General features: G+C 45.0%; 1 protein-coding gene across 4 annotated transcripts in view; it reads right to left on the bottom strand.

The window, feature by feature from the left end:
* gapvd1 (GTPase activating protein and VPS9 domains 1) overlaps nt 1–24,750 on the bottom strand; it is a 30,762-nt gene extending 6,012 nt beyond the window's left edge. The window contains exons 1-22 of one of the 4 annotated variants that reach the window (XM_046347451.1): nt 24,229–24,439; nt 18,714–18,925; nt 17,974–18,241; nt 17,192–17,767; nt 16,964–17,047; nt 16,701–16,835; nt 15,852–16,041; nt 15,134–15,208; nt 13,327–13,362; nt 12,925–13,079; nt 12,607–12,736; nt 12,250–12,375; nt 8,956–9,129; nt 5,801–5,938; nt 4,459–4,593; nt 3,697–3,807; nt 3,253–3,333; nt 2,238–2,584; nt 1,957–2,044; nt 1,149–1,181; nt 313–384; nt 72–191 (exon numbers count right to left, since the gene is read on the bottom strand). In XM_046347451.1, the coding sequence (XP_046203407.1) occupies nt 72–191; nt 313–384; nt 1,149–1,181; nt 1,957–2,044; nt 2,238–2,584; nt 3,253–3,333; nt 3,697–3,807; nt 4,459–4,593; nt 5,801–5,938; nt 8,956–9,129; nt 12,250–12,375; nt 12,607–12,736; nt 12,925–13,079; nt 13,327–13,362; nt 15,134–15,208; nt 15,852–16,041; nt 16,701–16,835; nt 16,964–17,047; nt 17,192–17,767; nt 17,974–18,241; nt 18,714–18,895 (3,256 nt within the window). In that variant the 5' untranslated portion in view covers nt 18,896–18,925; nt 24,229–24,439. Of the gene's footprint in view, nt 1–71; nt 192–312; nt 385–1,148; nt 1,182–1,956; nt 2,045–2,237; nt 2,585–3,252; nt 3,334–3,696; nt 3,808–4,458; nt 4,594–5,800; nt 5,939–8,955; nt 9,130–12,249; nt 12,376–12,606; nt 12,737–12,924; nt 13,083–13,326; nt 13,363–15,133; nt 15,209–15,851; nt 16,042–16,700; nt 16,836–16,963; nt 17,048–17,191; nt 17,768–17,973; nt 18,242–18,713; nt 18,926–24,228; nt 24,440–24,491 lie in introns of those variants that run through there. The other 3 variants (XM_046347453.1, XM_046347452.1, XM_046347454.1) reach the window with 3 other exon arrangements.
* Between the last annotated feature and the right edge of the window lie 520 nt (nt 24,751–25,270).

Raw genomic sequence — 25,270 nt, 5'->3', positions numbered from 1 at the left:
CATTCACACACTCAAATTGATGTAATGTGTGTGTGTGTGAGTGGGTGTACCTGAGCGAGAAAGACACTGACCTGTGGCGTCGTAGGCTGCAGCAGTGGCTCCTTCACTGGGACTGGTCCTCTTGATGTTCCTGTACTTGTCAAGGATGTCTTCTGCTGCCTGGGCCTGGGAGTTCCTGGACAGAGGGTCGTCTGACACACACAGAAGACACCACAGGCACATTTGGATTAAACCCACCATGGGAAACATGCCCAATTCCTTTCCCCGTGATTCAGCCATATCTGAGTGCAATGACAGTAAATCAGGACAGACCTTGTGGGACACGTTCATGGCCCATATTGTCCTTCTCCTGCTTGTCCCTTTTCCGTAAGGCTGCTATCGGAGCTGTGGAGAGGGCATAATGAGTGAGCTAGGAGAAGTGCAGCTACGCTCTCCTCTCACCATCTCTGGACCACAGTCCCATCATGACTCACTTCACACAGCAGTGTTTCATGACAGCATGTGTTTATACAAGGTATTTTCTGACTAACAATGCAGAGGAGAGATGCATACCGTAGCATAGCATCATCTCACTGAACAAAACGAAGGAGATTTATCCATATTTTTACTGCATGAAAATAGCAAAGGAAAAGAGTGGTAAATAAAACCAACATGGCTGAAATAATACAACTGCCAGACCGCAATGGAGAAATAAGATCATAGATATACACACATGATAAAATATCAATATATACAGTAAGTGTATATATCTGTAGAAATAAGCAGGTGAGGCTCATCCTAATAACGTGTCAACTAGACAAACGGGATGAGTCCAGATAACAGACGTATCCTACAGGACTGATATTTAAAGGGAAAGAATGTGAAGAGGACTAGCAATGATTAGACTAAATGGGTTGTCATTCTGTACGCTCCAATAACATTGGCTCACAATGTTGTATCGCAAACAGTACAGTGCAAAAAGAAAAATGGAGACAACCAAAACAAATGCATGAATGCTGAGCCAGAGACATCAACTCAGGTGGCACCATGTCACATCACAGCTTTATCACAAAGGGCCACGTCTACAAGCCTCATGACCTACAGAACTCAGGCACTGACTTCAGAGCCGCTAGCTCAATGGTGACAGTTACAGTGTCGGGACGTGTTACCTGGGACTTCACTCTCAGCCGTCCAATACAGCACTGTGTGAGGAACACAACAGACAAGGTTGGCCTTTCACGCACTCAGTCTGCCTGGCTGCCACTCTGTGTGAGGGGCTACACATCACCATGGTATTCACAGCACAGCAGTAGCAAGGCCAACAGAAGGGCCTTTATGTGGACTTCACAGGTTTACACTTCTCTTTGCAGATCTGGCTTTATTAATACAACTTCCAATGTTCACTAAAGGAACATCATTATCTAAAAGAGTAATAAACAGTCATCTCTTGTAGGCACAGCCCCATTATTTCCTTGACACTTCCATGAAAGATGGTTTTGGTGTTTAACTGCAACAAGAGATGTGTAATCTATCCGTGGTGATGACAGCGAGGTCTATGTAATGACCATTAGGCTGGGGATGACAGGACTGCTTGGAGGGGTACCACCGCACAATCTACACCTGCTCAAGCCCCTCACATTAATGATTCGTTTCACAAACTAAAAATAAATCTAGCGCAAGTGAGACGTGAGGAAAACTTTCAACAACAAACAGTATTTGAAGTGGAGCGATCACGCATCATCACTCCCTTTCTCACATTACAAACAGTACAGGTCTGAAACACTCCATTTTCTGGAACAGATGTGATTAAGAGAAGATCGTGAAAGAGTGAAAATAATGTACGATACATAGGAACCATGCAATTCTCTAACGAATTGTAACCATTTTCAACCCACTAAAAGCATTTTTTGCAACAGACAGCATGCCAAAATGACACAGTGATGGAGGGGAAAGAGAGTAGTTGAAGTGACTCTTTACCTTTGGGAATGGCTGACTGAAAGCGTTTCTTCCACCACGGTCTGTTGCGATCAGACTTTTCCTCATCACTGTCCTTTCTCTCCTCAACCTTAGGGAATACAGAGATTCAAGTACGTTTTAGAATCCGTAGTGACATACTGTACAGTAGGACAGGAAAGAAAGGCTTGCAGTAGAGTTCAAACTTAGACTATTGCTATAGAGCAGCAGGTCTAAAACTAGGCTTTGAGAGCAGCATACAGGACTAACGCGCGACACAGGCAGCGATGACCAGCAGCTCTCACCTCCCCTTTCAGGGAGTCCTTGCTAGGAGACGAGAACGGCCCCATAAAGAAGGCCCCCGCATGGTCCCGCTCCTCGGCTGCAGCCCTGCGATTCAGGCCCGGGTCGCTGGTGGGTCGGCGGCCTGGGCACACAATGTCAGAGCTGCGGCTGCGTACCAGCCTGTCTGTGTAGGAGTGGCGCTGCTTGGTGTGCTCCAGCTCGGCTTGGGCCAGGCAGTGGGGCATGAACAGGGAGTAGCGGGGCTCCTGGCCCAGGGCACAGGTCTCTGGGATGGGTGGGTCAGGCGGAGGATGAAGGGGTCTGGCGTAGTGCACCTTGGGCCTCACGATGGTACCAGTGGAGGAATCTGTGGTGGGGGAAAAGATGGCTTAGTTTGGTTATACAGCTTTATACATAGGGGTGTATCACACTCTATTACCCAGATTGTCCAGAAACAAAAAGAACAGCAATACAATTAGAAAGTAAGGGACAGTGCTAGAGAGAAGTTGGTGGGAGACAAGCCCTAGGTGTGGGTAGGCCACCTGTTCCAAGGGTAGATTGTCTCTCCTGAAAAGCTTCCAATGGCAGCCTGGTGCCATGAGCACAGTGGGACAAGGGGACTGTGCCAAAGTGCCTGGGGTGAGGTCTCTCAACCTGTCATCCCTTCACCTTGCCACAGACACACAGCCCTGCCACAGCTCCCCTCCCTCTCCAGCCATCTCCTCCTCCACTCACAATAACACTGAGCAAGACAGGGCCACAATTTACCAAGCGCAGAGAGAACAAAGAGCAAACCACAATGGAAATATTATACACCAAATTAGCTAATTGAAATGACATTCCCACGCAGTAGACATTTTTATTGCACTAATGTTTTGTCCAGTAATTGGGGCGGGACTCTTTGGTTCATTTCTCAGAGCTCAAGCTGTTCTGTGAGCCCATGCCATTAGACACGACTTAATGATGCTCATTTCTGGGTTTGATTGGACACTCGACACAGCAAAGACCCCAGAGCATTGTGGAAGCAGAAAGTACCTTCGCCGGAAGAGAGGGGATCAAACATGGCCAGTAAGGAGTCAGCCTGAGAGGGCGGAGAGGCCAAACTGTGATGTGCTCCTGAAACAACAAGAAGGGAAATAGAGAATTCTGAATGACATTCATATACTAAACAGAGAGCCACTTTCTGCTATAATTGGTCATGTCACTGAAAAGCGCATGGGCTATTCTGTGCTTCGTATTATACAAAGAAAGTCATCATCATCATCATGTACCTACACTTTGTATTTGAGAAATATAGTCTAAACATCTTGTATGAAAACATAGCAGAAAGACTCCAACAGGGTCAGCAGCATTCTAGTGTAGTGGAGAGGTCGTGGCAGCTCAGCTATAGAGCAGACAGGGATTGATAGGTCATGCTGATGACAGTGTAGTGATGGCACAGCCAGGCCAGGGTTGAGGTGACTCTTCCCGCTCTCCTACCGTGGGATGACTCCTCCCCATCTGGACTGGTCACAGAGTCCTTCCCCCCAAAGTCCGAGCTGCACTCTGACCGCAGGTCCTCTGTCTTGTTGGGGATGTCTTCTGATGTCGCTGCAGAAGAAAAAATGTCTGTTCAAAAGTCTGTCATCCAGGAGATGTTTACATTTGGTGGAATACTTGGTTTTGCTGACTAGCTCCTATTCTGAGGGATTGAATGTGTGACATTTGAAAGGTAGCAGCATGACACCATACACACTGTATAGAGAGGATATGCCGAACGATCCCACTGGGACCTCTAAATTTGGTAGCGGGAGATCCCATGGGTGGGATGGTGACACAAATAGCAGCAGCAAGAGTGATAATCAGACAAAGCCTATCCATCGGCCCGGCCCCTCTGGGACATGTTCCTATAGGGGCTCAGCCATGGGTACTAGCCCAGTCCTCTTAATCTGGGATGCTACGCCAAACATGTCAGCGCGGCTTGTTCACCTGAGCTACCAGTACAGAGTGCCAGGCTTAAGCTCTGTGCCCTTGCCAAACTCACACCAACCTGATTGTCCTGGCTATTTAGCATTATTTGATGGTTTTCCAACTAACACAGACAACTCCCAACGTGGTTTTATACTAGCCTGCATGTACTCTATGTAACTGACCGGTTAGGTTGCTTTTACTTGATTTCCCACTATGCGTTTTATATGTAATGAAACCTGATGTATAGGGTGTAACCGCACAGCTTCAATTAGTGACATAGATGCAGGGTACCTGAGACGACGCTGAGCCCTGGGGTGCTGGGCCGAGAGCTGACCTCTCTGACCTCTGTGTCATCGGAGGTGCTGCCCACCCCGGAGCAGCTCTCTAGCTCCTGTAGACGCTCCTCCTGCTTCAGGTCTGGGGCTTCTGGAGGGGATTATGGGGAGGTACACACACACACACACAGCACAGTCACATCCCGTTATAGTCATTGTGGTTTGATCTTGCATACAGTAGGCAGCCTAAAATAGGCCTATGAATGTCAATGTACATCTTGCTGTATGTTTGCTCTCCCTTCTCTGGGAGGACAAAGTAATAGCGAAGAAAAGCTCATATGCACGAAAGAAAACAAACCATTTACAACTGACAGAGAAAAAGAGAAAGTCCAGCCCATTTTGTGGCTGCCCAATGGAGCTGTTCAGCTTAACCCAGAGGCTCCATAGTAACAGCCGTAGTCATTTGCATGCTCATTAGTAATAATGTGCTAGTGAAGTGCTCTTTGGAGTGCAGTTTTCTGCTGCCTAGCCATGAAACAAGCGCTCAACTCCAGGTGAGCATCAGATAGCCCTATTACAGAGGAGAACAGGGGCAGCAAACGGAACAAAAAGCAATCAAGACACTCATGCATGTCAATTTAACACTGCACATATTGCAATGGTGCACTTCAATTAACCGTCCGGGCTTTCCCAAGAAACCCTAGTTATGCTTTTATTAGCACTCAATTGATATTCATGAAACACTGACTTTCTAGGGAATTTATGTAATCTAACAAGGTTTAACCTTGTTTTTAACTAAATAACAGACAGTGCAAGATTGATATGATTCCTGCTGTTCATCATAAGGTATGGTTTGTAACTGCTGCAATGGGACCACATTCACACTGTGCTGGAACTGCTCAGCACATGTCCATACATAGAACATGGTCCGAAGAGGGTTGCAAAGCCTACAGATTTGTGAGAGGATGTCGCCAGCAGATAACAGCACACGTTGCACATTTCCTCATGACTGTTCCTTCACTACAGGTGCAAACACACCTGGAGGTTCCTCTGGGGAAGCCCAGAGCTGCCTTATACTGTCACAGGCAGATGTGCCCTGATAGACAGGCTAGTGCATACAAACATGACAAATTGCACCCAGTTCCTTGATTTGGAACTGGGGGACACCACACCTGGCTTGTCCGCCCACAACCAGAGATTCATACCGTGCACACACCTACTGGAGTGACTCATGCAGATGCAGTGCATGGAGAAAGACAAGAAAATGAATATACATACACTCATGGAAAATGTAGAAAGTTGTGAAATAGACAGGAGACAACATTCAGCCCCTATAATCCCCTTCACACTGAACCCACCTGAGTCGCTGGGCAGGACCTCCACACTCCAGGCCTCGCTGGTGGTCTCGGAGATGGTGGATCCATATGGGTCTAGCAGCACTGAACCAGAGCCTGGTAGACACAGCAGGCTGCCCAGCATGTTCTCTACAGCCGCCCCTGAGAACACACGCACAGACAGAGAGAGAGAGAAAGCCTGGGGTCACGGGCATTTCATGCTGGGCCCAAAGGTGTGCGCACGCACACACACACAAACTGTGCCAAAGGTCAAAGGTTAATGGTAATATCTCACCCCACCGCCACCCCCTGAGCCATGACTTTGAGCTGTTGATTAAGCCGGGCATTACTCACAACCAAATTACCCCTCACCCACCCTCCCACAAAGTCCTCCACACGACGTCGCTCCATTTCCATTTGGGATGCTGCGGCAGGTTAACAAGGCGGAAGAATGCGGAGGAGGGGAAAGAGCTAGCAGGTGTGAGTGGGAGTATGGTGGCCGGGGTGCGGATCATGAGTCGACCCGTGGTACCCACACTCCCAGGTATGCCATGTTTCCACTTCACAGCACACACACACAGGCGCACGTGCGTGACAGCGCCCAGGCAACAGTCTGCAGGGCGGGGGCAGGGCCCTTCCTTGCGGCAGGAGAGCTCTACCCTGCTGTCCATGTTTACAGTCTTCAAGGTAGAGGCGCAGAGCACTTGTCTTTCAGGTGGATGATTAAATGAGTGGCACAACAAGAAGTGAAACAATTAGAATGTCTGCCTCATTATCATGGTAATCTTATCAGTGGGATAATGAGGTATTAATGGATATTTAATGTGCATCTCATAACCCAATCCCTTGGAGAAAACACATAAGGAAACCGTTGTAAATTCACTTAATGATGGAAAAGTCCCCCAACGCCATATTCCGAGCAATGAAAAATGGTGGATGCAAATGAGAAGGAACCAAGGTCAATAAGACTGCAGAGACTGAGTGAATATATATGAGCGAGAGAGAGAGCTTTGCATGGAATAAAATGAAAAATTCTGATGTCTTAAGGCGTCAGCATGCTTCAGTTCAGCTGGTGCCAAGCTGAACTTGGCGAACCGAACAAGTGTGCTCGCAAACTCCCTTAAAAAGACCTCTTGAAAACGAGAAAAAAAGCAGCAATAGTACCGTTTGGCCATTGAGACGCCGTAGCCACTCTCCAAAAGTCAGAACTAATCAAGAAATCTGTCATTGACATTTTTGCCGAATAAATCTTATTTGCGTGATTTTACATCTAACTAAGATATTCAGTGAATTATTGTTCAACGAAAAAAAATGTGCATGAAAACATGTCGTCTCTCATTGAATGACAAGAACCCCTACTGTTGACCAATCACCGATGAAGGGGCGTAGACTTCGACCTTCAGCTTGCCTCCAGAAATGTTTTGGTGTGCACAACCAACCCCCCCCCAAAAAACTCACCGAAGTCCAAAACATCGTCATAATATTTGCACGAATTCTACCGAACTGTTTCGGCTGGGATGTATGCGGACGCCATTAGAGAACATTAAAAGGTAGTCCTTACTTTAAAGAATTAGCTAAATAAAATGGGATACTCCAGAATAAATGTGACCATAGGCTATATTGAGTGGAACTGTTAAAAAAAAAAAAGTTAGAAATACAAGCTAGATGAATAGCAGATCATGATAATGAGCTGCACACATGAAATCATACTTTGACTGAAATCATGCATCGATGCTTCAATGGAAACATTCTAGTTATGCACAAGGATCTCAAGTTGGGATTCAGCCCGAAGTGCCCATTTTCTACCCACACATAACCATCTACCCATAGCTAAACTTAAAAAGGGCATTCAAGAGTGACCTCAATCAAGAACACACCAATCACTCGAAAAAAGTTAATTAAGAAATAGCAATGATTATCCCTTGAGGACTTGAGTGCTTTATAGGGCAGGCCTGCTTATGGAGAGGAAACCATAACATGCCGTTATCCAACATACACCACAACAGTATTGTGCTACATTCTCTTAACAAAAATATGCAACAATGTCAAAGATTTTACTGAGCTACAGTTCATATGAGAAAAATCAGTCAATTGAAATAAATTCATTAGGCCCTAATCTGTGGATTTCACATGACTGGGAATACAGATATTCATTTATTGGTCCCAGATACCTTTAAAACAAAATGGGCCTAACAATGGGCCTCAGGATCTCGTCACATTAGCCTGGTGGTTAGAGCGTTAGGCCAGTAACCGTAAGATTGGTGGATCGAATCCCCGGACAAGGTAAAAATCTGTCGTCCTGCCCCTGAGCAAGGCAGTTAACCCACTGTTCCTCGGGCGCCGAAGACGTGGATTTCGATTAAGGCAGCCCTCCACACCTCTGATTCAGAGGGGTTGAGTTAAATGTGGAAGACACATTTCAGTTCAGTTGTACAACTGACTAGGTATCCTCACTTTCCCTTTCCTTTCAAATTGCCTCCGATAAAATGCAATTGCGTTCATTGTCCGTAGCCTGTTGTGCGGCCGGTTGGATGTACTGCCAAATTCTCTAAAATGACATTTGAGGCAGCTTATGGTAGAGACATTCATGTTAAATTCTCTGGAAATAACTTGGACATTCCTGCAGTTAGCATTCCAATTGGACGCTCCCTCAAAATATCTCTGGCACTGTGTTGTGTGACAAAACTGCATATTTCACAGTGGCCTTTTTCCCCAGCACAATGGGCACCTGTGTAATGATCATGCTGTTTAATCAGTTTTTTGATATGCCACACCAGTCAGGTGAATGGATTATCTTGGCCAAAGAGAAATGCTCACTAACAGGGAAGTCCTTACTACACTGAACAATAAATAAAATAAATTATATATATAAATAAAACACACATGGCATATGTTGAAACTCCTTCAAGACTGTTGGAAAAGCATTCCAGGTGAACCTGGTTGATAGAATACCAAGAGTGTGCAAAGCTGTCATCAAGGCAAAGGGTGGCTACTTTGAAGAATCTCAAATATAAAATAGATTTCGATTTGTTTAAAACTTTGTTTACTTCATGATTCCATAAGTGTTATTTCATAGTTTTGATGTCTTCATTATTTTTCTACAATGTAGAAAGCAGTAAATAATAAAAACCCTAGAATGAGTCGGTGTACAAAATTTTGACTGGTACTGTATGTCTTACCAGCTATTTCCTGCAGTCTATCTTCATCCATGTTGGGGTCAAAGTCGCTGCCCAGCACATCTGTGCTCCAGGTCTCACTCACAGTCTCTGAGATATCCCGGTCATCCGTCAGGCCCATCATGTCTCGTATCTCAAACTTCCTCAGTTTGTCATCCAGGTTGTCCTGAGTGGTGGCTAGGGGTTAAAAATAGATAAAGTTATCACAGCTCAATTTAACAATACCTGACATTGATATACACTACCGGTCAAAAGTTTTAGAACACCTACTCATTCAAGGGTTTTTCTTTATTTTTACTATTTTCTACGCTGTACATCAAAATAATGAAATAACACATACGAAAACATGTTGTAACCAAAAAAAAAAAAGTCTCCAATCAAAATATATTGTATATTCTTCAAAATAGCCACCCTTTGCCATGACAGCTTTGCACTCTTGGCACGCTCTCAACCAGCTTTATGAGGAACTTTTTTCCTTCTTCATGCATTTGAGTCAGTTGTGTTGTGACAAGGTGGGGGGAAACAGCTCAAATAAGCAAAGAGAAACGACAGTCGATCACTACTTTAAGACATGAAGGTCAGTCAACGCGGAAAATTTCAAGAACTTTGAACTTTTCTTCAAGTGCAGTTGTAGTAAGGACCTCTGGGGAGGGGGGGTGTATATTTATGTATGTGTGTGAGTGTATATATAAACTCAGCAAAAAAAAGAAACGTCCTCTCACTGTCAACTGTGTTTATTTTCAGTAAACATAACATGGGAAAGAAGATTCCACAACAGACAAATTGAACACGTTCCACAGACATGTGACTAACAGAAATTTAATCATGTGTCCCTGAACAAAGGGGGGGGGGGGGGGTCAAAATCAAAAGTAACAGTCAGTGTCTGGTGTGGCCACCAGCTGCATTAAGTACTGCAGTGCATCTCCTCATGGACTGCACCAGATTTGCCAGATCTTGCTGTGAGATATTACCCCACTCTTCCACCAAGGCACCAGCAAGTTCCCGGACATTTCTGGGGGGGTGGCCCTAGCCCTCACCCTCCGATTAAAACAGGTCCCAGATGTGCTCAATGGAATTGAGAGCCGGGATCATCACTGGCCATGGCAGAACACTGGCATTCCAGTCTTGCAGGAAATCACACAGAACGAGCAGTATGGCTGGTGGCATTGTCATGATGGAGGGTCATGTCAGGATGAGCCTGCAGGAAGGGTACCACATGAGGGAGGAGGTCTTTCCTGTAACGCACAGCGTTGAGATTGCCTGCAATGACAACAAGCTCAGTCCGATGCTGTAACACACCGCCCCAGACCATGACGGACCCTCCACCTCCAAAATCGATCCCGCTCCAGAGTACAGGCATCGGTGTAACGCTCATTCCTTCGATGATGAACACGAATCAGACCATCACCCCTGGTGAGACAAAACCGCGAATCATCAGTGAAGAGCACTTTTTGCCTGTCCTGTCTGGTCCAGCGACAGTGGGGTTGTGCCCATAGGCGACGTTGTTGCCGGTGATGTCTGGTGAGGACCTGCCTTTCAACTGGCCTACAAGCACTCAGTCCAGCCTCTCTGAGCCTATTGCAGACAGTCTGAGCATTTTTATTTTATTTTATTTTACCTTTATTTAACCAGGCAAGTCAGTTAAGAACATATTCTTATTTTCAATGACGGCCTGGGAACAGTGGGTTAACTTGTCAGCTCGGGGGTTTGAACTCGCAACCTTCCGGTTACTAGTCCAACGCTCTAACCACTAGGCTACGCTGCCGCCCCAGTCTGAGCACTGATGGAGGGATTGTGTTCCTGGTGTAACTCGGGCAGTTGTTGCCATTCTGTACCCGTCCCACAGGTGTGATGTTCAGATGTGCCGATCCTGTGCAGGTGGTGTTACACGTGGTCTGCCACTGCAAGGACGATCAGCTGTCCATCCTGTCTCCCTGTAGCGCTATCTTAGGCGTCTCACAGTAAGGACATTGCAATTTATTGCCCTGGCCACATCTGCAGTCCTCATGCCTCCTTGCAGCACTCCTAAGACACATTCACGCAGATGAGCAGGGACTCTGGGCATATTTCTTTTGGTGTTTTTCAGAGTCAGTAGAAAGGCCTCTTTAGTGTCCTAAGTCTTCATAACTGTGACCCTAATTGCATACTGTCTGTAAGCTGTTAGTGTCTTAATTACCGTTCCACAGGTGCATGTTCATTAATTATTTATGGTTCATTGAACAAACATGGGAAACAGTGTTTAAACCCTTTACAATTAAGATCTGTGAAGTTATTTGGATTTTTACAAATTATCTTTGAGAGGGTCCTGGAAAAGTAGACTTTTCTTTTTTTGCAGATAGACAGAGGTCCTTACAACACTGAACAAAAATATAAATGCAACATGTGAAGTGTTGGTTCCATGTTTCATAAACTGAAATAAAATAATCCCAGAAATGTTCCACACACACAAAAAGCTTCTCTCAAATTTGTTCACATTCCTGTTAGTGAGCATTTCTCTTTGGCCAAGATAATCCATTCACCTGACTGGTGTGACATATCAAGAAACTGATTAAACAGGGCGTCCCGGGTGACGCAGTGGTTAAGGGCAGCTGTGCCATCAGAGTCCCAGGGTTCGCACCCAGGCTCCGTCGTAACCGGCCGCGACCGGGAGGTCCGTGGGGCGACGCACAATTGGCCTAGCGTCGTCCGGGTTAGGGAGGGCTTGGTCGGTAGGGATGTCCTTGTCACATCGCGCACCAGCGACTCCTGTGGCGGGCCAAGGTTGCCAGGTGCACCCTCCGACACATTGGTGCGGCTGGATTCCGGGTTGGATGCGCGCTGTGTTAAGAAGCAGTACAGCTGGTTGGGTTGTGTATCGGAGGACGCATGACTTTCAACCTTCGTCTCTCCCGAGCCCGTACGGGAGTTGTAGCGATGAGACAAGATAGTAGCTACTACAACAATTGGATACCACGAAATTGGGTAAAAAAAATATTTAAAAAATTTAAAAAATAAAATAAAAACAAAAAAGAAACTGATTAAACAGCATGATCATTAGACAGGTGCACCTTGTGCTGGGGACAATAAAAGGCCACTCTAAAATGTGTCATTTTGTCACAACAATGCCAGATGTCTCTCAAGTTGAGGGAGAGTGCAATTGGCATGCTGACTGCAGGAATGTCCACCAGAGCTGTTGCCAGATAATCGAATGTTCATTTCTCTACCATAAGCCAAAGCAAAACAAATAAATAAACTGGAATGAGTAGAGTTTCTAAAACTTTTGACCGGTAGTGTAGCTGATGATTTCTCACAACACACCATGTTCATGCTCCAGCAGTTGTAGAGCCTCCACCCCATTGCTCCCTGATGGCCCAGCTCCCAGCTCTGACACAGACTCTCCCTCCAGGTCCAGAGACGACACAGAGTTAGACCGGTTGGACGGACCTGTGCAAAGAAAACAATTACATTGTGACATCTCTAACTACAATGCATCAGATTACAAAGTCCTCTTCTGAATCCTATTTTTGAGGTACATTAACAGTTACTGTGGTTTACAAAAGATACACTAATAACATCTATTATAAATTAATTCCATGGTCAAACATTGAACACTTCTGTTGTGTTGCTGTAGTAACTACTGAGTTAGCAAGGCATGTGGGCTGTTAGCACACTGACCCTCCGAGATACCCTCCAGGTTGTCACTACAGAGGGAGAAACGCAGGGTTTTGTCTGGTTTGCAATGGTGCTTGGTGTCGTCTGCAGGAGTGTACCCTTGTGCTCCATCAGTCTGCTGCACAGTCAACACCTGAGAGAGAACAGCACTGGTTACTGCCACCCTGGCTCTTGATATGGGCTTCCAATAATGACAAATACATCTGTTACATAAAAGTATATATAAAAGTAACTGATCTTTGATTTGAACGATTGTGTGGAACTGTATTACAGCACATCTCCCTAATGAACTAATCTTCATGATCCAGGCTCCTTAGTTACCTCATTCTCTGACATCATGCCGGGGATGGTCTGCGGGCTGCTTCCAAGTGAGATCACCAGCACCTCTTCTGGCATCACCTCCTGCAGGGATTCCATGGAGCTGGCCTCTGCTTCCCCCTGCTGGGCCAGCTCAGTACGGCTGCGACTGCGGGAGGCTGCTGGGGGAGCAGGAAGACAGACGGGATGAGGCTAACTAAATAAGATATTCAGGGTTAGCAGGGGACAAGGAGTTACTCTAATATTCACTCATTAACAGAAATTCAGAGTGCGCAAAAGACTGGGATCGGTTTCAATTATAACAAAAGCAAAAAGTAGGCAATATACCATCTATAAAATAACCGAACGTACAGACTCACCTACCTACACACAACTACATACAGACTGCTTTGCTAGTTAGATTACCTGTAAGTTGCTCCCAACCTGTTAGTTGCTCCCAATCTTTCAGTTTTGCATTGTGAAAGAAGTATTGCAGTTAACAGAAATATTAGACTAATGAATCTCACATTTAATAATTAAATCAATGAATCTCTCCTGAGAGACTGAATATTTTGCTAGGCCCTGCTTAGATAACATGTGCTGTATAACCCGTGCAGTGTAATACAGGTCAATGACTGCATCCAAATCAGGTTCACAAATCATAAGTGCATGCCAAACACAATGAAGCAGTCACACTCTGCACATGGCATGCATACCATTCTAATGACCGACCTGATGGACTTCTACAGGATGACAATCTGTTCCTACATTGTGCGCTGTGTGGTTTTTAATTTATTTTATTTCATCTTTACTTAACCAGGTAGGCCAGTTGAGAACAAGTTCTCTTTTACAAATGTGACCTGGCCAAGTTAAAGCAAAACAGTGCGACAAAAACAACACATGGGATAAACAAACGTACAGTCAATAACACAAAATATATGTACAGTGTGTGTAAATGTAGTAAGGTTAGGGAGGTAAGGCAATAAATAGGCCATAGTGGGGAAATAATTACAATGTAGCATTAACACTGAAGTGATAGATGTGCAAGTAGAGATACTGGAGTGCAAAAGAGCAACAAAAAATAACAATATGGGGATGAGATGGTTGGGTGTGCTATTTACAGAAGTGCTGTGTACAGGCGCAGTGATCGGTAAGCTGTTCTGACAGCTGATGCTTACAGTTAGAGGGGGAGATATAAGTTTCCAGCTTCAGTGATTTTTGCAATTCGTTAAAGTCATTGGCAGCAGAGAACTGGAAGGAAAGGCGGCCAAAGTAAGTGTTGGCTTTGGGGATGACCAGTGAAATATACCTGCTGGAGCGCATGCTACAGGTGGGTGTTGCTATGGTGACCAGTGAGCTGAAATAAGGCGGGGCTTTACCTAGCAAAGACTTCTAGATGACCTGAAGCCAGTGGGTTTGGCTACGAATATGTAGCGAGGTACAGTTAACGAGAGCATACAGGTCACAGTGGTGGGTAGTATATGGGGCTTTGGTGACAAAACCGATGGCACTGTGATAGACTGCATCCAATTGGCTGAGTAAAGTGCTGGGGGCTAGTCAGTTTTACGAGGGTATGTTGGCAGCATGAGTGAAGGAGGCTTTGTCTGCAAAATAGGAAGCTGATTCTAGATTTAATTTTGGATTGGAGATGCTTGATGTGAGTCTGGAAGGATCGTTTAGTCTAACCAGACACCTAGGTATTTGTAGTTGTCCACATATTCTAAGTCAGAACCGTCTAGAGAAGTGATGCTAGGCGGGCGAGCAGGTGCGGGCAGCAATCGGTTGAAGAGCATGCATTTAGTTTTACTAGCATTTAAGAGCAGTTGGAGGCCACGGAAGGAGTGTTGTATGGCATTGAAGCTCGTTTGGAGGTTTTTTAACAGTGTCCAAGGAAGGGCCAGATGTAAACAGAATGGTTATGGTGCAAGACCTTCAAACAGAGGGATGCACAATCCCAACATCAGCAACTTTAATATCTCTTTCGACAAAAGCATGCGTCTGAAAACATTCAGCAAACAACTGGGTATAAACGATGTTAACAAGACTAAAGCACAGGGCGAAGCAGGCATGGTCAAAACAACATGGACAAGAGCACATCTAGCGCTATCTGGTGGTGAAGCAGTGAGACTGCAGCTACATGGCTAAAATCATGGCTGTTACTGTATGTTTATGACTGGCAGTGGTACAAACAAACTAGTTTTAGTCAGCCTCACAGGGCTGCCAGGCTACCCACCAAAAGGGGTAACTAATGGAATGTGTGCAGACAGGGTGGTGGTTGTGGAATCCCAGGACGTTGCTAACTGTTGTCCTGATCGTTCATAGGCAGCAAAGGAGGAAGGAAGAAGGTTGAGGGTGAAAGAGTATACAGGGCAAATATTTAGTAGCAACAGTATAAAACAGTTTAAAATCTGACTAAAAGGTTCATATTTTAGGGCAGCTTGAAGCTGCTTATTTCATGGCAGAGGATGTTGTGCCCTCACATTTAATGAATGTATTTCTAATGGAGGAAGGTATACATTTCTCCATCTGTACCAATTAAAAAGGGTTCATTTATATTTGGTCATTTAATTGGTTGTCATTTCTGGAATTGAGCTCCAATCTAGAAGCTGCTAATTACCTGTAGAACAGTCCAGGAACCTCATTAGCTTCCTACGTAACATGGGCTTTCTAAGGCAGCCATTAAAACTCTAGCAACCTGGTTATTTATCACCATGAATGAAACAACCTATAGTTTGTACATAAATACATTAAGGCTGGTTTCAGTGAAGATTCAAACTGAACTCTACAACTGGTGCCATCAGTTACAGAAAAATACACTATTGAAAAGACATCCTATAATGGGAATGACAAGTACTGGAGATGAACACCGTACATCATTAAGCAGTATGTAATTCTATCTGTCAGAGAGCCAGTGGCTGCACATGTACAGTAACAATAGCTGAGGTAGGTACCTAAGTTCCTGTTCTTCTTGTTGGCAGGGGTGGTGGTTGGGGAAAGCTGGGGGGTGTTGGAAGGGGTGAGCTCCAGACTGTTGCTTTTCACTGTGCGGGACTGGGGCACGTTGGCCATTAGGGTCTCCAGGAGTATGTGCTCCTCCTCCCGGAGGTAGTCCCCTGCCATCACACTCCGTACAAAGTCCACCTGAACACCATACGATTGATTTACTTCATTTAATACTCTCACATCATAGTCTCTATGTGGGACCTAATTATGATGTTTTTAATAATGCATGAATAGCTAAGCTGGAGGAGAACTTATGCCATAGGTGATAAGTACAGGGCTCTGCTTTACAATTAAACTAAAATAATATATATAATAATAATAACAATAATAACAATAACAATTACAATTAAATTAAACTAAAAGTGGCGCTTGAGACATGCTAATGTGCAGAATACAGCTAGAGTAAGTGTTGATTATTGCACTGTTATAAGGAAAGGTTCCTGTAACTCCAGGAATATGAGAGACTATTTTGTATACTTGAGTATGGTATATGCCAGCTAGGGTTCCTGGTTATTCCCTCCTGATTCCTGGAATTTTACAAACAGGATTTCTGGAAAACCTGTGACTTTTGGGATAGTTACCAGAATTTTGTAACCCTAATACCAGTCCTTAAAACATAACAGCACTCTCAACAACCTGTGTGAAATGTCTCTTTCTGCTCTGACAAGTTTGGGCATATCATGTACATTTTCTGTAACATAGGAATCTCTACTGTTGCCTGTATAAAACATGGGGGTATACAATTCTTAGGCTAGGCTAACTATATAACAGTCAGATTCTGGGCTTCAGCAGCGTACCAGGCAGAGCAGCTGACTGTGTGTCATGTACGCCACAGTCCTGCTGAGGCCTTCAAGTAGGTTCATGGAGGACATGGGCGGCGTCTCCACAGCTCTCCCTCCGATTACCACATCCAGGAAGGCAGATACGCAGCTCTGAGGTGACACAACCAGACAGTCAACTTCAATAGTAAGGCAAGAAGCAAAACATGTAATCAGAATGTAATTAAAGCTACCCCATGGGCAAACCGGTCCATATTAAGATATGTGTTTGAGGATATTACCTTATCGAACTTGGCCAAATTGTTCTTCCTCCTGGGGTCTCCATCACCGTCAGCCATTGCCAACTGTTGAAGAAGCTGCCCTACCTAGAGGACAAAGATAATGATTAGAATACATACAAAGGTAACAATATTTTGTCTTGTTATTTAACAGTTAAAACAAGATTTGTACTCTAAGCTGTCAATATAAGACTAGTGTGGCTGTATGAGTCTGTCGGCTCCTCCACTGACCTGCATGAGGTTGAAGCGAGCCACCTCGTTGATAGGGGCGTCTGAGATGATGCCGTACTGCTCAGGGTTGACTATGGCTGGGCAGATGAAGCAGGTGAGCAGCAGGTCCGTGCACATGGTCCGCACCTCGCCCACCTCCAGCCTCTCCACACACGACAGAGTCTTGTACATCTGAGACACAATCCAGCGCAGGTTGTGGGGGAAGCAGTAGGTGTTCTGCTTCAGGTAGCCGATGAACTTGTTGACCAGGGTCACCAGCTTGGCCTCATTGGCCTCCACAGCAGCCGCCACCTTCTGCCTGTAGCCCTCCGAGCCTTTCTCCCCAAACAGGCGCTCCTGCTGCGCCGGCGTGAAACGCTCCGTCACCTTGGAGGGGTCCGTCTCCAGGTGGTCCTCATCCTCCACCAGCAGCTGCATGATGGGCTCATGGAGGGTGGCGGTGAGGAAGAGCTTGGCGGAGTACAGCCCCTCAGAGAAGAGCTTGAAGAGGATGCTGAAGGCACACGTTCCTCGCCGCAGCAGCCGCCGAGGGTTGTCGCTCTCCTTCAGCTCAAACTCCACCAAGTATCGCAGGACCTGGAATTTATAGAAACAGCAGCACTGTTACCATCAGTTTTAGCAGTGCAGAGGTTAGAAACTAACTGCCTGATCACACTGCCTATGGGAATCTGTAATAGTAACATGTGGCTGCTTGGACTTTGTGTGCAACTGGCTATTGGCTGTGTGTGAACAGCATGTTTATAGTGTAAGTGTATAAATCAGAAGAGGTCTGGGCTGCTCACCTGCAACAGGTAGCTCTCATCCTCCTGCATGATACAGTTGCCATAGAGTGAGGTGAAGACAGTGTAAATGACCCCCTGTGTGTGCTCCTGGTTCAGCCTCTCCCCAGCCACCAGGCAGGAGGCCACCAGCCGGGGATTCTCCCGCACCCGGCCCAGGAACTCCCCATAGATGCTCTCCTGGAAGCCCAGAGTCTTGTAACCATCCAGGAACTGTGTGTCCTCCAGCACTTTGGCATGCTGACAGCATTCGGCCGGAGAAGCCTCAGCACTGTAGGAAAAAGAGCTTTAATTACAAGAGCAGAAGGCTCCACAAACCAGGAGCTGGAATTAGGCAACAGCGGGGCACAATGTTGATTAGTGGTTGTAGTGAAATGTAATTGTATGATATTCTTGCTGATCACGGGACTACTCTTATTCCTTGTAGTTTCCCTTCTGACTTGCTAAACTAAATAATACTCAGTTGGGTCTGGCATGCACAATGTTTGTATTTGGCAGGATCTACCATAAACAAGATGATCACATCAGGAAGATAAGACAGTTAACACTGTGGAATCCGACTTCGGGACTACTAAGTTACTAGTTCATTAATAGGTCACACATTACTGTACAATTTAAAATGCAGGACAATTTAAATTGCCAATTAATTGAGAGTTCCTATTAGAACTGTTTCTATTCTACAATTGGATCAGTGTCAATTAAGTGCACTGGTGTAACAGTAGCTGTGGGTGCACCATGCTGACCTGGTGAGGATGAGCCGGTCGAGGTTGATCCTCTGCTGCTTGGTGATCCAGGCAGCACGGTACAGCCTCTCAGCAGTCTTCAGCACGTCCCCATTGAGCCGCTGGATCAGCTGCTTCTCTGAGGCCACATACAGCCGCTCCTGCTTCAGGTGATGGGCCAGAGTGTGGATGTCTGGCTTCATCTTTACCAGCTCACGCAGAGAGGCAAAGGACTGCAGAAGAGTGAGAGAAGAGAGGGATCAGTCACACTGGGAGAATGAGTCCTAGACATTCAGGGCAGAGCTACATACAGGGCAGTTTTGGAGTAGATTTATAAGCGTGGACAATGTATCATTTCTATATCTGAGAGGAATTCAGATGAAGAGCTGGAAATAACTATTTTCCTGTGGATGCATAGCTGGCAGAATCCTAGCTCACACACGGACAGAGGAATTGGATTGTCAGTAGTCAAGAGAAGGTAGAAACACTACTTCCACTGGCTGAGAATGACAGCAAAGAGAGAAGAGGGGTGTGGGGGGTGGCTTCAAGCCATCTTCAGCAGCTGGCCCCATACTGGGGCGGCCTTTAAAATAATTAACTCCTACTCTCACACACACACAAGCGTTTGGTAGTATTATTCACAGCAAAAGAATATGCAAATCCCTTTTTCTTCACACACATACACAAACCAGAAAGAACACATTAAATTTAAATGATTTCCTGGAGTATTCTATGACACAAAAGGCTCTTTGTGGATGGCTGCTCCCGAGGAAAACAGACAAGATTGTAAGGCTGGGAGGCCTGTGAAAACAGCCCAGAGAACCCTGCCTCAGACAGAAGGCTACGGCTATCAGAGGACACAGCCTGCTAGCTAGTAACAAGTGCAAATGCTTGATACTATTAAACAGAATCAATTAATGTGGTTTGAGGTAGAAATAGTGTAGAGGCTTAGAAGCATTTATTTTAAACATGTCAAATAAGCAAGGTTATCATCATGGGTAATACACAAGGCAGTCTCTGTTTCTTTAGTATGCTAAATCCAATGATGGACAGGCCACTGGAGTTTTCTAGAAACATGAACACTGTGGGATCTCTGCTAAATCAAATTCTGTCAAATGTATATAAGGTTAATCAATAGATTATTGAACGACTAGTATACTTGCCCATGAGATGATGCATGTGCCGTATTCTCTTGAGAGAGAGGACTACATTTGTCATAGTCCTGCGTGGAAGAGAAAGGGTATAGGCCTAGTGCAGACAGACAGGTGGTACTGTAGGAACTGTGGCCTGGTACTGGTATTAAAGCCATTTCTGCGTTAGAGATTTGTTGAGTAGACCTACAGTGCATTCGGAAAGTATTCAGAACCCTTGACTTTATCCAAACTGTTACATTACAGCGTTCATCTAAATGTATTAAAAATAAGAACCTGAAAAATCACATTTACATAAGCATTCAGACCCTTTACTCAGTACTTTGTTGAAGCACGTTTGGTAGCCTCGAGAATGACGCTACAAGCTGGGCACCTGTATTTGGAGAGTTTCTCCCATTCTTCTCTGCAGATCTTCCTGGTCAGTTTGGATGGGGAGCGTCACTGCACAGCTATTTTCAGGCCTCTCAAGGACATTCAGAGACTTGTCCCGAAGTCACTACTGTGTTGTCTTGGCTGTGTGCTTAGGGTCATCGTCCTGTTGGAAGGTGCACCTTTGTCCCAGTCTGATGTCCTGAACGCTCTGGATTAGGCTATCAAATATCTCTCTGTACTTTGCTCCGTTCATCTTTCCCTCGATCCTGACTAGTCTCCCAGTCGCTGAAAATCAACCCGACATCATGATGCTGCTGCCACCACCACCATGCTTCACTGTAGGGATGGTGCCAGATTTCCTCAAGACTTGACACTCAGACCAAAGAGTTCCATCCTGATTTCAGCAGACCAGAAAATCTTGTTTCTCATGGTCAAGGTCCTTTAGGTGCCTTTTTGGCAAACTCGGGCTGTCATGAGGATTTTACTGAGGAGTGGCTCCCGCCTGGCCACTACCACAAAGGCCTGATTAGTGGAGTGCTGCAGAGATGGTTGTCCTTCTGGAAGGTTCTCCCATCTCCACAGAGGAACTCTGGAGCTCTGTCAGAGTGACCAATTGTGTTCTTGGTCACCTCCCTGACCAAGGCCCTTCTGCCCAGATTGCTCAGTTTGACCAGGCAGCCATCTCTAGGAAGTGTCTTGGTGGTTCCAAACTTCTTCCATTTAAGAATGGAGACCACAGTGTTCGTGGGGAGCTTCAAAGCTGCAGAAATTATTTGGTACCTTTCTACACATTGGTGCCGACACAATCCTGTATCAGAGCTCTACGGACAATTCCTTCGACCTCATGGCTTAGTTTTTACTCTGACAAACACTGTCAACTGTGGGACCTTATATAGACAGGTGTGTGTGACTTTCCAATCATGTCCAATCAATGGAATTTACCACAGGTGGACTCCAATCAAGTTGTAGAAACATCAAGGACCATCAATGGAAACAGTACACACTTGAGCTCAATTTCAAGTCTCATAGCAAAGGGTCTGAATAGTTATGTAAATAAGGTATTCCTGTTTTAATAAATGTGCAAAAAAAATCTAAAAACCTGTTTTCGCTTCGTCATTATAGGGTTGTGTGAGTAGATTGATGAGAAAATTTGTATCCATTTTAGAATAAGGCTGTAACATAACAGAATGTGGAAAAAGTCAGGGGGTCTGAATACTTCCCGAATGCACTGTACCCAATGAGTAAGTAATGGAAAAAGGGGAACTTGAAAGCAGAAGAACACTAGGTGGTGGGGAAAGGCGCAGGTTGGAATGTGTGAGACAGAATGACTGTAGTTACAGGTAGGCAGGCAGGCTAGAAATAGAATTCTCAGTCCAAAGCCACCCCAACCCTCTATACATAATCCTTAGCTCAGAACAAGGAAACACACCATCCATCTGATCAAAACACCATATCAACACCTGAACCAGTGATGTAGAGTCGTGGTGTTTAGAACACAACCCAAACATTCCCTCAGTTGAACATACAACACAAACCAAGAGAACAAAGGGCTTTCTAAAGGCACTGGAAACTCAGCCAAAGTCCCCTTTTCACTTCCCCTCCACATCAGATCAAGTAGGACTGTATGCATGAGAAAGTTACCAACTCCAGTACACCATAATCTATGGTCCACGCCACACCACTGCTGAGCCGCCGCATCTCCCTTTGAAACTCGTCAGGCCTCCTTCCATTGGACTGCAGACATTTGCCAGCTCCTGTGTGCAATGCCTTGGGTTGCACACTGCACCTCCCTACAATCACCTCCTCTAAGAATGAGCTCACACAACAGAGACATAGCAAAACTCTACCTTGCCTATTCCAGCATTCTGGGCCCACCACTCCCCATATCCAATTGACAACATAGGACAGTCATATATTCTGTTTTAGATGATTAGGAAACTAAAAATATTAAATTAAAACCAGGGTGAGCAGGGTAGCTGAGAGTGCACTGCAGTCAGAATAGAGATCTGATAAAAATGGCTACATCACAGAAGCTCAGGCATACAGCACTCTTTCACTCGTGAGTTCCCCACAGAGGTTGTCTGTCACATCCAGTAGGCCTAGGCCTATGTCTGTCCTACAACAATTTTCATTATTGAGCAAAGCCTCCTGCATATGTCCCTGTTTAACAGTGCATGTGCCATACACACAATATACTCAACTGCTGTACCCTTAGGAGGCTCAGCATGTTTATGTTCAGATTATTGATTCTGGGATGGAGAAGTAGAGGGAATCGCACTGACACTGGTGTCTCCCTGGCCACTGACAAGAGGGGCAATGTTGGGGGAGAATATGCTGTGTGGCATTACAAGCCCAATTGATGTTTTCAGTGAGTAGTTTCACTTTGAGAGTAATTTCAATGATTGGCTAGCTCTTCTGCTTTCCCAACCATGTAAAGAATAATCCAGTGCAGTACTGTCATAAATACCTAGAAACTTAAGTTAGGCTATCTGAGCCCAGAGATGACAAATTAGTAAATGCTTCCTCTTACAAACACCATAACCAAAGGGGGGCATTCTGTAGGTAAGAGGAGTGCTGGCAGGAAATATTTAGAGACTTCAAGTTCAAAGGTGGGAGGGAGTAAAGGAGTAGCATCCAAATACAGGAAAAGGATAAATGATATAGGCCTAAATCAACACCTTTACTGACATATTCATGCTCCAAATTTTATTTTGCAAAATGTCGTTTGAAATGCTGCCTGCCAGGAAGACAAAGCCTGGCAGTGCACTTCAACGCTGAATGAAACATCCTCTGGAGTGTTCAACTTCCTAACTTCTGACCTTGCCGAAACACAACTAGTATTGCATGGGCAGAGGCAGTTGAGATTCAATGGAACCAGAATTATATCCAATTTCTGGTAGATCACTATAACTAAATAATAAATTAAAGAAGCTAGGAGCACACTTCTTATTTGCAGGAATTGAGGAGTGTGTGTTTTTTGGCTCAAACAATGAACCTAATCAAAATGTCAAGTGCATCCCTGAATCAACATAAATAGTGACCATCGGGTTTAAAAAAAGACTGAGCCCCTCTTGATACACACATGCCTTTTTCTATGGTTCATCATACTGCACTACATTCATGGCCCCTGCAGTGGGTGGGGCTCAACTGTACACCTAACTAAGGGATCGGGTGGGTAATGAAAGGGGCGACCACCGTTTGTGTGCCAGCCATGCCCAGCAGCCCAGAACCATATATAACAACCCCTCTTTGTCATCCTTAACATGGAAAAAAAGCTACAGACCATTTCGGAATTTCTGATTTTAAAATCTATATCGATAGCTGACATTGAAGTAGTTACAAACTAGCCAGTCCTATGATTTGTCAAGGCCCTAGCTTGTTCACTCTGATGCAGCACAGTCGACATCTTGCGGAATTTTTGGTTTGTTTGTTAGCATCTCACTGCTAGGGTTTGCAAGCATTATGATAACAAGCGATAGTAGCTGTTTACAACAGTAGTAGCTGTACCACCTAGTTAACGTTAGTGGTTTTAAACAGCTGGTTTGCTATCATGCTGCTGGCAAATCTTAGTAGTGAGATAGCTACCTACCTAACCAATGCTTGCTATCTAATTATTAGCGTTATGTCCTAAACAAACATATCAAGCTATCGAAGAGAATGGCTAACGCGCTAGCTATCAACAACGATAGCTAGCTAACGTTATCTAGTTAAGGTAACTAACGTTAGCGATCTAACGTAAGTTAGCTAACCTTAAATGTTGGCAGTACTAGTACTGTACGAGCCAAATATCGAGTTACTGAGGGACAATGTTAAGGGAATACCTACGCCAATGTTGCCGTGGTAGGCCAGTTGCAGCAGCAAACCGGTACAATCACAGAGGACCGTTCGTGTTCAAACATCAAGAAGTAGCTAACAGCTACTACTAGCTAGCCTGCTATCTGTGCAAACTAGCATGGAGGCGGCCTGCGAGGAAAACATGCAAACATAACTATAACACTAATTCAATGACTTACCAAACAAGTTGATTAGTATAACAATTTACGGATTCCCAATAACCGTGAAATAATTGCGGTAAGCAATAACTCGTTAGCTCGATACGTCTATTCCACAACGTTTCTGAACTCCCTCTTTCGGGTTACAGCGCTTGCTAACGTTAGCTGTCATAATGAGAAGACGCGCTCCACCCGCATGCGCACTGGGCATAGAATGCTCCTGGACGCGGTCAGCGCTTTCTTGAGTCCTTGGAATGTCTCTACCCTAAAACCTTAACCCTTACCTTAACTGTTTTACATTTCAACTTCATTGAGGGTGACGTCCGAGTTTGGACTTTACAATGATGCCGTTTAGACGTTTTCCTCTTGGAGACTCAAGGCTGTTGAGGTCAGAAATAATTTAAGAAATTAGCAGGTCAACTCTTTTTTGATCTGTATGAACGCCCATTACATACTTTGCCCGTGAGTTGTGGGCCATGCGGTGCGTTCTGGGTAATTCTGGGACAAGGTAACCAGGGCCTTTTCTCATTTAGAAAGGTCTGTCCTTCACTCGCTCTCCTTTGTCTGCTTTCCTCCATGGAAACCAATAAGCAGTCAAGGAGACATCAATTCTTTAGTAGGCAAAATGAAGAGTGTCCTCCCCTCCTCGATAGCCACCTTTCAAATACATTATGTATTTGATACCGTTCCACTGATTCCGCTCCAGCCATTACCATTAAGCCCATCCTCCCCAATTAAGGTGTCACCAACCTCCTGTGAATCTACATGAGTCTGCCGAAAAGTTTTGAAATCAGCCACACCCTCATTGAATTAGTTTTTGTTTTGTCGGAGGAAAAAGCACGCACGTTTCAAAACAATATGCTAATTATCAATGTATCTATCAAATGTTTTGCACAACTAACTTAGTTCGTTTTTATCACTTTACGCACTTATTTTGAGATCCCTGTAAACATAATTTGCTTGATGACGTAGGGGTGGAGTAGATTTCATACAAGCACATATTCGTCCACATTCCCTCTCCTCACCGCCTCTAGTCTATAACCTTTGACCTTCTTTAAAAAAG

This window comes from Oncorhynchus gorbuscha, linkage group LG04 (assembly GCF_021184085.1).
Source record: "Oncorhynchus gorbuscha isolate QuinsamMale2020 ecotype Even-year linkage group LG04, OgorEven_v1.0, whole genome shotgun sequence".
NCBI lineage: Eukaryota > Metazoa > Chordata > Actinopteri > Salmoniformes > Salmonidae > Oncorhynchus > Oncorhynchus gorbuscha.
The sequence above is the reverse complement of the archived record's forward strand: the minus strand, read 5'-3'. Positions and strand labels throughout refer to the sequence as shown.